We start from the raw sequence: 15,334 nt of genomic DNA on the forward strand, positions 1-15,334 counted from the left end.
AACTCTTAGAAACCCCTGATAGGCTGTTCCTTTGTATTTCCTCTGAGCCTCAGGCAATCAGCATCTGTAAGCTTCATTAGGTTGAATGGAAATAAAGCCTTGGAAAGCAGCCCTTTTGTCTGAGTGTTGATTCTGGCTATTGGAGGATTCAGAAGACAACAAGGGCATTCCTGACATGATATAATAACAACCAACCGGCTTCCTTCAAGGTGCATTAGAGCAAAGGGAATCATGTTAAAGTTCAACATGTGGCTATATTACCATCACTGTTAGCAGATGAGGCTGTGTACTCTTGTGTTTTGGGACTCAGGGTTGTTACCTTGATTTCTGCTGATTCATGATATGCCTGGGTGTTTCAGCCAGGTCTTCCCTTGCTCCATTGATGGGCCTTTCACAAGTCACTGGGTATTTATGATAGCATAATCTGTCCTTCCTCCAAGGAGCTCAGGGAATCATGCATGGATCTCCTCCACACACCCATTATATCCTCATGACAACCCTGTGAGGTAACTCATGCTGTGAAGTTAGTGACCTGGTTCACACAACACGACAGCCTACCATGGCTTAATTTTTTACAGGGGCTATAAAGCTGTGGCTTGCCATAGCTTGTTGTGTCATGTGAACCCTGGCAGCAGGGGTTGTTTGAGGGTTAGACAACCCTCAAATAAACCCCAAACAAGCCATGAGTTATTTGAGGGTTGTCTAACCCTCAAATGACTCTCAAACAACCCCTGCTGTTTGGGTTTGAGCGACATGACAAGCCATGAAAAGCCAGGCACCTGGCACAACAGCCTCCAGCGGTAAATTAACCAATGGTGGGCTGTCGTGACATGCGGACATGGTTTGCCCAAAGTCACCCAGTGAGCTTCATGTCTGAACGAGGGATATGGGCCCGTCTCCGCAGTCCAAATTTGTGTTGTGCCAAAACCCTACCTGCCCTTTCACAACCTCTTAGTTTCCCTGCAAAAGAGGCAGTTGTTTTTCTGCCTCTTTCATTGGGATGTTGAGAATTTCAGAGACATTTCTCAGGATGCAGGGCTTCAGTGCTTCCCTTACTGTAAAGAGGTGGCTGAGGGGTTCCAGGGTGCTCTTTCTTTTAGCATTTTTCCTCCATTCTGTCCTTGCAGCTTCTCAGGCTGCTTCAGCTTTTCAGCTTGCTAGAGGACTTAGCCAGGACTTCCTCCCTTGGGTCTTAGCTGTGCTGCTGCCTGTTGAGTTCCTGAAAGCTGAGAGGGGCATTTTTTGGTTTTGTTTTGTTGTTATTAAAAGTCCTTTTAACGAAGAGGAGGAGGAAGAGGAGGAGAACTTGCTCAGCTTTCAGGCACTCAGCAGTCAGCAGCACAGGGAAGCCCCAAGGGAAGAAGTCTTGGCTAAGTCCTCCAGGGGCCTTTCCAAGAAGCTCAAGCAGCCTGAGAGGCTGCAAGGACAGGAGGAAAAATGCTAAAAGAAAGAGCACACTGGAACCCCTCAGCCACCTCCTTACAGTAAGGGAAGCACTGAGGCCCTGCACTCTGAGAAATGTCTCTGAAATTATTACCCCTTCACACAGTTTTTGGGTGCAATTACTTTTCACCCCTCCTTGCAAATAAATGGACGAAAATAAATTGATCAAAATATTCAGCACAGTACTAGTCCAAATCCAACAATCTAACCCAGCCTTCCTTGATCCAGTGTCCTATGGTTTTGAACCATAACACCCAGCATTCCTTACTATTGGCCATGCTGGCTGGGGCTGATGGAGGTTGAAGTCCAAAACATCTGGAGGGCACCTGATTATGGAAAACTGCTCTAACCACAACATCAAAGGAAAACACTGCACTCCAACCACCACTGTATACGAGAGATGACAAGCCTGCTTTATGAGCACATCTGCACAACTTGTGACCCACCAAGCTAAATGCAGCCAAGAGTCATGTATGGCCAGCCTTCCACTATGATCAAACTAGCTGGGGCGGGAGGGTTGCCTTCCCAGGAAAAAAAGGGGTGTGTGCTTGTGTCAAACACCTGGCAAGCCACAACATGTGGCTACACTCTGCAGAGCTATCTCAATGGAGAAAAAGCCTATTCAGAAGGCAGAAGTATTCCTTTAACCAGTTTCCCGTGATGAAGCATTACTTTAACAAGAATGCACTGCATGGGATATTGCAAACTCCTTGGCAACACCTACTGATTCCCAGCATAGCTACTGGGCTGTGCGAAATGGAAAAATGCCACACTATCTTGTCCTTAGGACCATCCACCCATCTGTCTATTCTCTTGGTCCTGTCCCCTCCCATTGTCACAAAACAGGGTACACGTACCATGTGTACACGGTACAGGATGCTGATCCCCAGGGTCATGAAGGGCTTGGAGAAGTCGATGACCTTCTCCCGCTCAGCTGTGATGGTGAAAGCAGCCACTGCCAGATCGGCTTTCTGCGGAGCAAAGCACAGTGACCCCTGGCTGTCACTCAGAGAACTGTACGTCCCAACCTGCACTCCTCTCTACGTCGCCCTCTGCTGATTGGGACCAGAAGCAAAAAGCTGCACCTTCCTCCACCACCCTCCAGCCATTCTAACTGCTCAGCGTGAAAGGTGTCAGCAATAGATTGCTGACGAACAGTGCAGGTTCTCTGAGGGAATGAAAGATCTGTTTGGCAATGAGGTGGGGAGGACCTCAAACAAGACCTTGCAAGCAGCAAGGTAGTGATGTGTAATAGATCTTTGGAGGAAAGTGTGGCTGTGAGTCAGGAAGGCCAAGCTGGTGCTGCATGATGGGAGAGACATCAAATGTGACATGATGATTTGAAGTAACCAGCCAAATGTGTGGCTGCAAGTCTCCAGTAATTTTATACAGAGAATGCCTTGCTCGCTTATGCAGCTGAAAATTAGGAGTTTACACATTTATTTTTACAGAGTTTTCTAACCATGTTGTTCGAAAACCTTTGTCATTCTCCAAAATGTAATGTATAAACATGTGCCCACGCAGTGAAATAGTGGCAGAACTGGTAGACTGGAGGAACTAAACACCCATCCGACAGCCAGACCTTGTGGTTGGTGAGTCCAGAACTACAGTAGATGGGGAGTTCTCTCTACAATTCACTAAGGGCATAATCCTATTGGGATGCCCACCAGCCTCTGAACTTGGAGGCTAATGGGTATCCTATGAAGAGTGGGAGGAGCGTGTAGGCGATCTTTGCCTCTGTGCTCCTCCCGCTCTGCATTTTTGCTAGATGGGCTTTTCCGCCCGTCTAGCTGGGGGCTCTGCAGAGCAGGAGGGAAGGAGGCTGAGAAGGCCAGAGGATTCTTCCTAATCCAGCCACCCCAGTCCACTCCCCTCCCTGCCCAGAGAACTGCCTCCTTTCCCTCCTCTCCTAGGTCACTTTTGTGAACTCAGAGAGGCAGTCAGCATGGTTCTCTTCATGCCAACTGTAAGGAGGACGGGGAGGGGGTGGGGAGCTCGGACTCCTGGCACCCAGGTCGGAGCGCCATCTCTAAGCTCAAATCCAGGAATCTGAACTATTCTTTGAGGGCCCAGACCCTATCCAGGGGCCATAGGATTGCTCTCTTATGTCTTCTTACTGCATTCTTTGCTGTTCTGTCCCTTGCAGAGCGAATACCAGCCTTTCTACAGATAGCCCCCTTGCCCCTTGCCGAAAAAGGATTTGGTACCCACAGAATCCAATGGTCAAATCATTATCCCCACAAGTAAGTGTTAGTTTGGGCCTGAGGCCTGGTCTCCACATGCAGCAAAATGAGGTGGTGGAATCCCGAGGTGGTAAGAGGGGATTGCACTACTTCAGACACTGGGGGCAAGTATGCTATTTCTTAATGATCTTTCATGTTTAAAAAATTAAACCACCCTGCAAAAAGAAGCTCGCACCATGATGAGAACATATTCTAGCCAAGGCCCCTCCTTGTTGTGCTAGTTTTCTACTTGCAAGGACTTTTCCTCATACAAGAACTTTCAGAACTCTGACCCCCCACACCTGTAGTCACTAGTACAGTCCATTCTGCCACCCCAGAATCCCACCTACCTCATTCTGCTGCATGTGTAGATCAGATCTTTGTGGGGGGGGGGTTGGGGGGGCAGCATTGGAGCCTCAATTTAAGAAACCTTAAACCCAATGAGCACATCAGATGGCTGGGGCAACTCATCTGCAAAGGAAGAGCACTCTGCACATGCTTGGATGCACTTGTCCTCTCCCACCAGCCGCACATCTTCCAGTGAGATTCTGGTTCTGGCAGGTTAAATCAGCTGACAAAAGATCCCCCCAAAGTACAATGTCTAATTAAATACTGCCTATGGGAGTTTCCTTCAAGGGAAGGACTGGGATGAGGAGATTCCGGGGGTGGGGGGGAGTTCCCAGCAGCCATACCCTATTGATGAGCTCTCCCACCATGCCAGTCCAAGATCCATTGGGTTCAGGCGCCCCGTAGAGCCCATCATCCACCAGCTTGATCTGGAAGCGGAATTTAAGGATGTCGGCAAGTTCGTGGAGCATGTCCACGCAGAAGCCCTCATACTGCTCGGTGCCAGACAGTTCCTGGAAGTTTGCACGGCGCATCACATAGGGGTTCTCCTGTAAGAGAGAGCAGGGAGCCAGTGTGAAATACTGCATGTGGCATTTTGCCATCCATGGGAGAAGTTTAAGCAGAAGGCTACACACGTGTGTCATCAAGGCCTTGTACAATTTTGACAGGGGGTCTTTGTTCCAAGAGAACACAAGAGCAGCCCCACTAAAAAAGGGAACAACTGTGGGTTGACAGCCACATTCCCTTGGAGCTAATACATCAGGGGCCATGTGCTCAGGGCCAAAGCCAGAGGTGGGTGGGGTCACCCCCTTCCCACTCTCTCTAATCTCATTTTTCTTCCCTAGGCACATAGGAAGCTGCCTTATACTTGGTCAGACCATTGGTCCATCCAGCCCAGTATTGTCGACATGGACTGGCAGTGGGTTTCAAGCAGCGGGTTTCAGCTCTCCAGGATTTGAAGCAGGTATTTTTCCAGCCCTGCCTGGACTTGGGGATCTTCTGCATGCAAACTGGGTGCTCTACCACTGAGCTTTAGCCCTTCCCCTTCTCTCATTATGCCACCCTCCTTTCTCTCTCTCTCTCTGTCCTTCTCCCCCCTTCTCTCTCTCTGCCACCCCTTTAGACATTCTCTCTCTTCTTCTGCAACCTCTTCTCTCTCTCTCTCTCTCTCCCCCCCAACCTCTTCCTCTCCTCCCAGCAGGTTGTTGGGGCAGAGAAGAGATTGCTCTTGCCAGAGGTCTGATCTGATCGCTTGCAGCAGGCTTTAAAAATTTATTTTGAAATTAGGTGGAGGGTCACAGGTTGCCCACTCCAAAGCTAAGTCAGTTCTGTTTCCTGCAGGAGCCTGCCAGATGTCTCTGGAAGCGCACAAACAGAGCATCTTCCTCTGTTGTTTCCCTGCACCATCTGGTATTCAGATATACTGCCTCTGTGCATGGAAGTCCATTTTGCGATCATGGCTAGTAGTCATCAAGAGACCATGAATTTCTCTAATTCTTTATGCAATCTAAGCAAAGTGCCCATCAACATTTCTTGCAGCCGTGCATTCTGTACATACTGGAGGTTGCTGGCTCTGATGTCAGTGGGGCAGTGAATCTGCTCCGGGTTTTAGTCAGAACCAGCCAGGACTCTAAAGGAGCTCTCCAAGGTGCGATTCACCATCCCACTGACATCGGAGCCACCAGCCTCCGCTGTTACATCAGGCTTCCCCAAGCTGGTGCCCTCCAGATGTGTTGGGAATACCATTCCCATCATCCCCAGCCAACATGGCTACTGGCATAAAGAGAGAGAGAAGGGGAGGCCTTTTGGGTCTGGAGAAAGGTGGGCACCCCACACACCGGTTCGGGGTAGGTTTCCTCCCCACAGCCCTGAAAAAGTCTCCTCCCATTTCAGGACCAAAACTACACCAGTTCAGCTACACCGAACCAGTATGTGGGGTGTTTGTGATCCATCCAGAGAACATTAGTTACTGGGCAGATTAGAAATGTAATACATAAATACATCCGTATCCTGAACCAATTGAAAGAAGCATAGCTTCCAAATCCCAGGAAGTACTAGTTCCCCTCTACTCAGCACTGGTTAGGCCTCATCTGGAGTACTGTGTCCAGTTCTGGGCACCACACTTTAAGAAGGATGCAGACAAACTGAAGAGGGTTCAGAGGAGGGCAAAGAGGATGATCAGGGGACTGGAAACAAAGCCCTATGAGGAAAGACTGAAAGAACTGGGCATATTTAGCCTTGAGAAGAGAAGTCTGAGGGGAGATATGATAGCACTCTTCAAGTACTTGAAAGGCTGTCACAGAGAGGAAGGCTAGGATCTCTTCTCCATCATCCCAGAATGCAGGACACGGAATAATGGGCTCAAGTTACAGGAAGCCAGATTCCGGCTGAACATCAGGAGAAACTTCCTGACCGTTAGAGCAATACAACAATGGAACCAATGAACTAGGGAGGTGGTGGGCTCTCCCACACTGGAGGCAATCAAGATGAAGCTGGACAGCCATCTGTCAGGGATGCTTTGACTTGGATTCCTTCACTGAGCAGGGGGTTGGACTTGATGGTCTTATAGGCCCCTTCCAACCCTACTATTCTATGATTGTATGATCTGAATTGGGTGATCCAATCTAGTGTTATATGAGAAACATGGAGATAAATTTCCCCCATCCATTCTCTCCACATCATAGATAGATGGATGGATGGATGAACGGACAGACAGACAGGCGGACAGACAGACAGGCGGACAGACAGACAGGCGGATAGAATTTTTAAACCATGCCCCTCCTTAGACAGATGCAAAGGAGAACAGAGCTCCTGGATCTGTCATGACAGCCCTCCGCTACTTGTGATGCATTGAGCCAAATGCAGCTGGTAAGCCATGTATGGCAGCCCCTACTCCAGGTTCCTCCTGTTTTGTTGCCTGCCTACAAAAATAGGGTGTTGGGGTGCTGTTGTTGAGCACGGCCACAATACATGGCGAGTAGGGAAACCAGAATCAAAGCTGGAGAATATTCATATACTTTAACTCTCCGGATGTGGCTGGAGATAAGGCAGCTGCAGCGCCTCCTGCCTACTCCCTCCCTGGGCCTGTCATCCCCCCCCACCTGCCCTGCTCCCCTGCTTGCTATGTGGCACACCCAGAGCCCAGATAGCTTGCAGGTTGGAGAAGCAGGTGGACAACAGTGGCTGAAGGAACAGGCAGAAAGACCTGTGGCTGCCTCATCTCCTGCCAGGCCTGGAGGTTTAAAGTTAATATGAATGTTCTCCAGCGTTGAATCTGGCAAACCTAATGGTGAATGGGCTGCTTTCAGCTTGGCAGTTTATGAGCTGTGCAGGCCAGCTTTAATAGCCTTGTAGAAGAGGGAATTTCAGCAGGGGCAGTGTTTTTCACTCTTGCATGAGAAGCTGACCTTGCTGAAATTCCCTCCTCTGTGCAAGTTCCAGAGCCCAATCTCCCTTTGGATCTGGTTGCCTAAACTGCCTCCAAACCCCCTTGCCACAGGGCCCATGGCCTCTTAATCGGATCCCCACTTTAAAAAGGCAGAGAGAAACCATTCAGGACATGTGTGGCCTTAACAAAGTCAAGGTATAGGCCCCACCAGAGCAGGGGGTATACTTACCAAGATGGTGGTGACTATCAAAGTCTTGTTGACAAGGCTCTCCGAGACATTGATGTCCAGCGTCGTGGCATTCATGGCAAGCGTTCTGTTGGAGTACCACACTCCGATCTGTAGAGAGGGGATAGCGTGCTAGAGGGTCTCACTAGAACGGGGGTGTTGAACCTCTTTCAGCCAACGGCTGAATTCCATTTCAGTGAAGTTCTCGGGGGCCACATTCCAGTGGTGGGTTGGGCAAAAGGGTCAGGAGCCAAAATACCAGCATATTTTAGTTTAAAGCTCTTACAGCATTTCAACCTTTCAGAATGGGGAAAACCTGCCCAAAAGCCGGCAAACCACCCAACAATTAATGGTCATAGGAAAGGAGGCAGTGGCCATCTGGGAAAGGCCAGAAGATTGGATTGGGACCCTAGGCATTAAAATGGTCCGCCCCAGGCGTCTTATGGATCCGAATGGATTCCTGAACGCGCTTGGGGATTCTCTGGAGCATGGCAATGGCCACTCGGTCGAGACTCTGGTGGGTGGCTGGAGTGCCGCATCACTGGGGCATTAGATTGGGTGGCTCCGAAATGCCCTCTCCCCCTGAACAGGGCTCAGACTGCACCATGGTTCAATCCACAGTTATGAGCTCTGAATCAGGAGGTGAGATGGCTAGGGCACCGGTGACAGAAGTCTCGCTCCAAAGACAATCAGACATGGGCTAGAGCTGTATCTTCAGCCTATCACGTAGCGGTGAAGGCAGCAAAAAAGGAATATTATGCTGCCTCTATTGCGTCTGCAGAGTGCTGTCCCAGGAGGCTGTTCCAAGTGGTCCGAAGCCTGGTCAGTCCAGTGGCTCCAGAACCACTGGAGCATTCTAAGGCCTTCTGTGAGGCCTTGGCAAGGTGCAGATAAAATTGATCGGATTAAGAGTGTTATTCCATGAGCCATGGTTACAGTTAGTGAGCAAGAGGCAGCCTGTGGCAAACTGATTTTGTGGGATCGGTTCCAGCTTCTTCCTTCTGATGAAGTGGACAAGGTGCTTTCATCTGTAAGGCCGACCACCTGCTTACTTGATCCTTGCCCATCTTGGCTCATTATGGGCTGCAGAGAGAGACTGGGTGAGGGGATCAGGGCGGTGGTGAACACCTCCCTTGAGGAGGAGTGATGCCATCAGCCCTCAAGGAGGCAGTGATAAGACCGCTCTTAAAGAAGCCCTCCTTGGATCCCCAAGTTCTGAATAACTTTCACCCAGTCTCGAATCCGCCATTTTGGGGCAAGGTGATTGAGCGGGTGGTGGCAATGCAGTTGAAGGCACACTTGGAAGAAACCGATTATCTAGACCCATTTCAGTCGGGCTTCAGGCTTGGGCATGGGACAGAAACGGCCTTGGTCGCCTTGGTGGATGATATGAGGAGGGCTCTGGATAGGGGTGAATGCTCCTTCCTTGTTCTCCTCGACCTCTCAGCGTCTTTTGATACCGTTGACCACGGTATCCTCCTGAACCGCCTGGAAGGGTTGGGCATTGGAGACACCGTATTGCGGTGGTTCCGGTCCTTCCTCTCCGGCAGGTACCAGAGGGTAGCACTGGGAGAGGAGGTTTCGGACCCATGGCCACTCATTTGTGGGGTGCCACAGGGTTCCATCCTCTCCCCCATGCTATTTAACATCTATGTGAAGCCGCTGGGGGCTATCATCAAGAGGTTTGGGGTTGTTGTTGCTCAGTCGTTCAGTCGTGTCCGACTCTTCGTGACCCCACGGACCATAGCACGCCAGGCCTTCCTGTCCTGCATATGCAGATGACATGCAGCTCTACCTCTCGTTCAAATCTTCACCAAGGTTGGCTGTAGAATCCCTGTCCAAATATCTGGAGACGGTGAGTGGCTGGATGGGGAGGAATAAGCTGAAGCTGAACCCTGACAAGACCGAGGTACTTTTGGTGGGAGACAAGAGGAGGCTGGGGGATGTTGACCTGGTGTTGAATGGGGTACGGCTACCCTTGAAAGACCAGGTCCGCAGCCTGGGGGTCATTTTGGACTTCCAGCTGCCCATGGAGGCTCAGGTGTCAGCTGTGAGCCGGACAGCACTGTATCAACTCCATCTGATACGGTGGCTGCACCCCTTCCTTCCTGACCATCTGCTCCCATTGGTAGTACATGCCCTGGTCTCCTCTCGTTTAGACTACTGTAATGCGCTCTACGTGGGGTTACCCTTGAAGACGGTTCGGAAGCTGCAGCTGGTACAGAACGCAGCAGCTCGCCTGATTAAAGGCAGCCGCCGGCAAGATCACATCACTCCAGTGCTGAAGGAGTTGCACTGGTTACCAGTCGTTTTCCGGGCCAAATTCAAGGTGTTGGTTTTGATCTTTAAAACCCTATATGGTTCCGACCCAGCCTACCTTAAGGAGCACCTCCAAGCAACACCAGACTGGCCACTTAACAAGATCAGCCTTGGATGGCCTTCTCTCTGTCCCATCAGCCAGGACAGCTAGACTAGTGGAGATGAGGGAGAGGGCCTTTTCTGTGGTGGCCCCCACTCTGTGGAACTCCCTCCCTAGGGAACTCTGCCATGCCCCCTCTTCCACCGTGCATTAAAAACGTGGTTGTTCAGGCAGGCATTTGGGGTGGGTTAGGGTATTTTAGAAAATGTTTTTATTGTAGAATTTTATTGTTTTATTGTATGTTGTACATCGCCCAGAGTGGCCGGGTGACCAGCCAGATGGGCGATTAATAAAATAAATAGATGATAGATAGATAGATAGATAGATAGATAGATAGATAGATAGATAGATAGGCCAGATTTGGCTTCTGGGCCTGTGGTTTTGCACCCCTGCACTAGACTGATTGCATGTTTGTAGGTCGTGTGGCAGAAGGGAAACTGTGACAGAGGGTATTAGGATTCTACGAAAAAAGAACTTTGGTAATTCTGCAAATAGAAACTCCAGATTTTGGAATGAACAAGGCCAGGGAACATGACATGTTGTGCCTTCAACCTGCCTGCAGAATGCATAGAATCTCTCAGCGTAATCTTGTGCCTATTTACTCAGATGTGAGCCTCACAGAGACCAATGGACCTTTACTCCCAAATGAGCATGCACAGAACCTGCAGATTCTCAAGGCTGAGATCTTACAATACAGGCGCCGACTATGCAATGCATGGGTAACTACGTGTGCATGGGTTCACTGGCACGATCTAGGATTTCCTTGGCTTGGAAGCTGGACTGGGAAGGAGCGGGCAGCAGGGCCAGCCCTACCACTAGGCAAAGTGAGCCAGTTGCGTCAGATGGCAGATGCCGGGAGGCAGCAGCAAGGTGTTGGAGGAGAGAAGTGTGTGCAACAGGGCCTGCCCTGCCTCCCCTAAGCTAGCCTGCCACTTGGCGTTGTAGTGGAGGTAACTGTCCCACCATCAGCTCTGAAGAAAGATTCAACTGAGGATCCAGTCAGCTTTTGTGCACTGAATGGATGGGGCTGCCATCTTGTTCTTCATCTTAAGCAGCAAAATGTCTTGGGCCAGCCCTGGGGGGGCAGGGGGCAGAGCCCCCCTCTTACCTCCCTGTGTCCACGGCGGGCTTTTTCCAGGATTCGCAAGGTATAATTGGTTCTCTGGCCCTTGCTGTTGAACTCCACACGGCCCGTCAGCCCGTCATACTCTACCTGGCCAGGGATGGAGAGACAGAGATGGGGGTTGGAAGAGGGAGAAAGACAGAGAGGGAAACAGGAGGAGAATGAGAAAGAGTGAGACATGACCAGAGTTTGGGCGAAGGCCATATGGATGGCCAGTGCTCAATCTTTACATCCCCTAGGTCAGAGGTGGGCAACCTGGGGTCCCCTAGATGTTTTGGACTATAACTCACACCAACCCTGACCACTAGACATGCTGGCTGGAGCTGATGGGACTGGGAGCTGTATTCCAAAACATCTGGAGGGCACCAGATCGCCTACCCCTGCCCTACTTTCCTTTATGTCCCTGTTTGTGAACTTAGGGTTCCCTTTCCACTTTAGGGCATCTGCACACTGGCATTATTATTATTATTATTATTATTATTATTATTATTATTATTATTATTATTATTATTATCTGCATTTCTATACTGCCCTACAGCTGAAGCTCTCTGGGCAGTTTACAGAAGTTAAGGAGTAGACATATGAAATTGGTATCATAGATGCAACATGCAGATTTACTTCAAAAAATTGTTTTGCCCCAAACCCTAAAATTAATTGAGCCTCCCTTGGACGTTGGCTGAGCAGCTGTAATGTCAAAGAAGCCTGGAGATGGAAGTTCCCAGAGCAATAGTTTCAGTTTATCGAAATGGGCTCTTCTCCCTATTCACTGGAATTGCACTGATGTCATGGAATGTTTATGAACATTCTAAATGGCTCAGGGGCAACTTCTCAGCACAAAGGGCCAGCTTACAGAAGGACAAGTATCCTGCTAGCCAGAAAGGGTATGGAAAGACAAGGAGGGGCCCTAACAGCCACCGCTGGCAGCAAAAAAAGGGGGAGGGACTGTAACGATGGGAAGGGAAGATGCAGGCATTTGGTTTGAGATTTTGAGAAGTCTGGCAATCCATATGGCCCATTAGCTCCCTATAGAAGAGCTGAGGCCTAACATTTGGAAGCTACGCAGCATGCAACATGATCTTCCACAGGACCAAAGTTTTTCTCAGGGAACTTGTACGCAGTCTCATATTTTTCTCAAACATGAGGCAACATTTGAGTGTGTTTGGGGACAATCTAATTGGCATGAGCTTTCGTCATAGCCAGGACTCTCTTGCTCATTCGTAAATGGCTGTATATGACAAGAAACGGAGCTTCCCCAACATGGGCACAGCCGTAGCTCACCATACGCAGGTAGTTCATGAGGCTGGTCCCATGCTGCCAGATGTTAGCTGAAGTGCAGGCCAGGGGTTTGACGCCGATCTCCTGGCTGCGGTTCAGCTCCCGCACTGCGCTCACCACCACATGCACCGCATCGAACATCAATGCTGCTGACAGCTGCGGGTGGGATCGGGGGGAGCAAGCAAATAATTCAGCAAGTGTTAAAATGCATATATATAAGAAATAGGAACACATTTTCTTCCTTTCGGTTAAACATAGTCTGATACATGCCATGATATGGCCATTAACCAGGATACTCTAGGTTCAAGGCAATATACCTCTAAACACCAGATGGGGGAGAGATAGTGCCTTCATCTCATTTCATTTGTTACATTTCTATACCGCCCAATAGCCGAAGCTCTCTGGGTGGTTTACAAAGATTATGCATGCCCTACGTGTGGGGATTTCTTATAGGCATTTAGGAAGCTGGAGTGGCTGGAGAAGTTTTGGTTTGATCCCGCGAGGCCCCTCTCACAGACTTGTGCCTATTTCCCTAGCGAATATCACTGAATTAAATAACCACTAGCTTGGTCGCCTGTGGCATGAGACAACCACCTCCAAGTGAGCAGACTGGAATACTTTTATCAACTGAAAAACAGTCTAGCTTTCTTTCTTAGTTTCTTTCTTTCTGATGAACTACAGATCATTAACACTGGTGATAGGGTAAGCATTCTATGGAGTGAGCATTCAAATGCTTGCAACCCATTTTGAGTCTGCTGGAGGCTCACTCAAGTCTCGATCAGACTTACTTTCTGCAGCCTGTTTAATCAACCAAAATCAGCAAAGAAACGGTTTCCGCTGAGTTCAATAGACAGGGTAAAAGAGGTTGCATGCCTGGAAACAGTGGGTGGGAAGGTTTGGGGAACATCAATTTACCACTGAGGACATTCCTTGCCCCAAGTGTCTTCAGGGATGGGTTCATGATTGACCCCCAACCAGCCATTCTTAGGTAAGTAAATGCTTTTTAAACTCACCCTATTGAAATCAGTGGAGCCATCCTATCTCCATAGATTTCAACAGGCAAACTGCAATTTGCAAAGTGTTGGAAGGGGCGGGGGCATGCACGCCATCAAGGACCTCTGAGAATTCATTTCAAAATCCCTGGAAGTTTTGTGAGTGCTCACAAAGCCTCGATGGTTTGTGAAGTGAACAGATGAGTGTTCCCGCACCTGCAAACACAAGAAGTATGTGTGGCGACCAGTGGAGGCTGGTGGCTCCAATGCCAGTGGGGTGTGGGTTTCAGCCAGAACCAGTCAGAACTCCAAAGGAGCTATCCCTCTACAGTCCTGACTGAAACTCGGAGCGGATTCCCTGCTCCACTGGCATCAGAGCCACCAGTCACCACTGGTGGCAACTAAGATGGCTGTTCCAAATGCCTGCGGCTAGTCATTCTGGTAGATTCGCTTGCAAGGCTGAAGGCATCACTTTTTAAGACACAAGTGGGCACCCTCTGGCCTGCAGAGGTTGGCCATCCAGCCCACAGAAGCTTGGGCTCCCTCCATGGACCCCGCCCACTCCCCCTTTCACCTCCTAGCCTGGAGACTGCTGGATGGACAGGAAAGGCAAAGGATGAGCGAAGCCAAGCACCCAGTCAGCTCAGCTTCACCTGCTGCATCCCAGGTGGGTAATCCACCTGGTGCATCAGCCAGGGACCAAATGACGTGTGGCTATGGCCCAGGATACCAAGGGGCATGGCCATGCCCTCCCTGACATCATTCAAACTGTGTGTACGGAGGGGGGGGCTCATCCAGCTCCCCACCTGAATTTTGTTGCCCACCCCTGTTTAAGGCCTCTTCTGCAGGACAGCATTTTAGCAGGATATCCCCAGCGCACACTCGTAGGACACCTGCTCCCTTGCACTGGGTTGCCACACCTACCGCAGGCCCGGGATAAGGGCTGAGTTCACAGTTCTCCCGCCATGACATGTTGAGGCTGCGGACAAACTCCATGTAGAAAGGGTGGCTGGTGTTAAACATGGAGAAGCCCAGGATGTTGGAGTGGTCATCCACAATCCCATCCAGATGCAAGATTGGGAAGTCCTGTAGGGGGTTGTGAGCACAACAAAGTGGTTAAAGGGCACTAATGGATCATTCGTACTGTGTACTCATCCTAACTGGGTGCAATCGAGGTCACTCTGGAGAGAGGCTAGAGAAGAGGAGGCAAAGGACCAAGGGAAAGGGAACAGGAGCCTGGAAGGTGCTGGATGTTGAACAGACCTAAGGTACATTTGGGAGGTTGTTGCTGAAGGTGGATCATGAGACCAGCATAGCTGAAGGCAACTGGTTTGTTGTCATGTCAGTTCAGCTACCTTTAGCTTGTTCACTAGAGGTTTTATTTATCACATTCTTAGCACATCCTTTGAAGGAGCTGTCAGGGCAACATAAATGGGGTTTTGCCACTGTAGCCTCACAACACCCCTGTGAAGTAGGGAAGTCCGAGAGTGTGTAGGTTAACCAAAGCTACCCAGTAAGCATCATGGCAAGCAAGGATTGAACCCCGGTTTCTTTGGTTCAGCTGTAACTCTCTGTCCACTGTGCCTGAATGCTAAACCTGAGACCTTGTATCAGCTTTCCCCAACCCAGTGCCCTCCACGTGTTGAAATATAAAGCCCATTACCCCCAGCACACATGGCACAGGATGACAGGAGTTGTAGTACAACACATCTGGAGGGCACCAGGTTGAGGAAGGCTCCCTCTCCCTACGTGAGCTATGATTCCTCTCCAGATGCTTAGACCAGGGAGAGATAATACCTGTATTCTTAGGGGTCATTCTGTGCTCTAGACACAGTACAGGGATTAAGAGTGTATTTGATGCACAAACCCTTCACAGGATATCTTAATATAGCAGCTGC

The 15,334-nt window shown here is 49.8% G+C and overlaps 1 protein-coding gene across 1 annotated transcript in view; it reads right to left on the bottom strand.

Moving 5' to 3' along the window:
• The window catches only part of GRIK5 (glutamate ionotropic receptor kainate type subunit 5), a 46,024-nt gene that overhangs the window by 14,235 nt on the left and 16,455 nt on the right, over positions 1 to 15,334 (bottom strand). The window contains exons 7-12 of the mRNA XM_084815080.1: positions 14,361 to 14,522; positions 12,448 to 12,600; positions 11,155 to 11,259; positions 7,631 to 7,738; positions 4,358 to 4,561; positions 2,301 to 2,414 (exon numbers count right to left, since the gene is read on the bottom strand). Of these exons, the coding sequence (XP_084671206.1) occupies positions 2,301 to 2,414; positions 4,358 to 4,561; positions 7,631 to 7,738; positions 11,155 to 11,259; positions 12,448 to 12,600; positions 14,361 to 14,522 (846 nt within the window). The remainder of the gene's footprint in view (positions 1 to 2,300; positions 2,415 to 4,357; positions 4,562 to 7,630; positions 7,739 to 11,154; positions 11,260 to 12,447; positions 12,601 to 14,360; positions 14,523 to 15,334) is intronic.

This window comes from Heloderma suspectum, chromosome 10 (genome assembly GCF_057233095.1).
Source record: "Heloderma suspectum isolate Gila_16-S chromosome 10, 16-S_ref, whole genome shotgun sequence".
NCBI lineage: Eukaryota > Metazoa > Chordata > Lepidosauria > Squamata > Helodermatidae > Heloderma > Heloderma suspectum.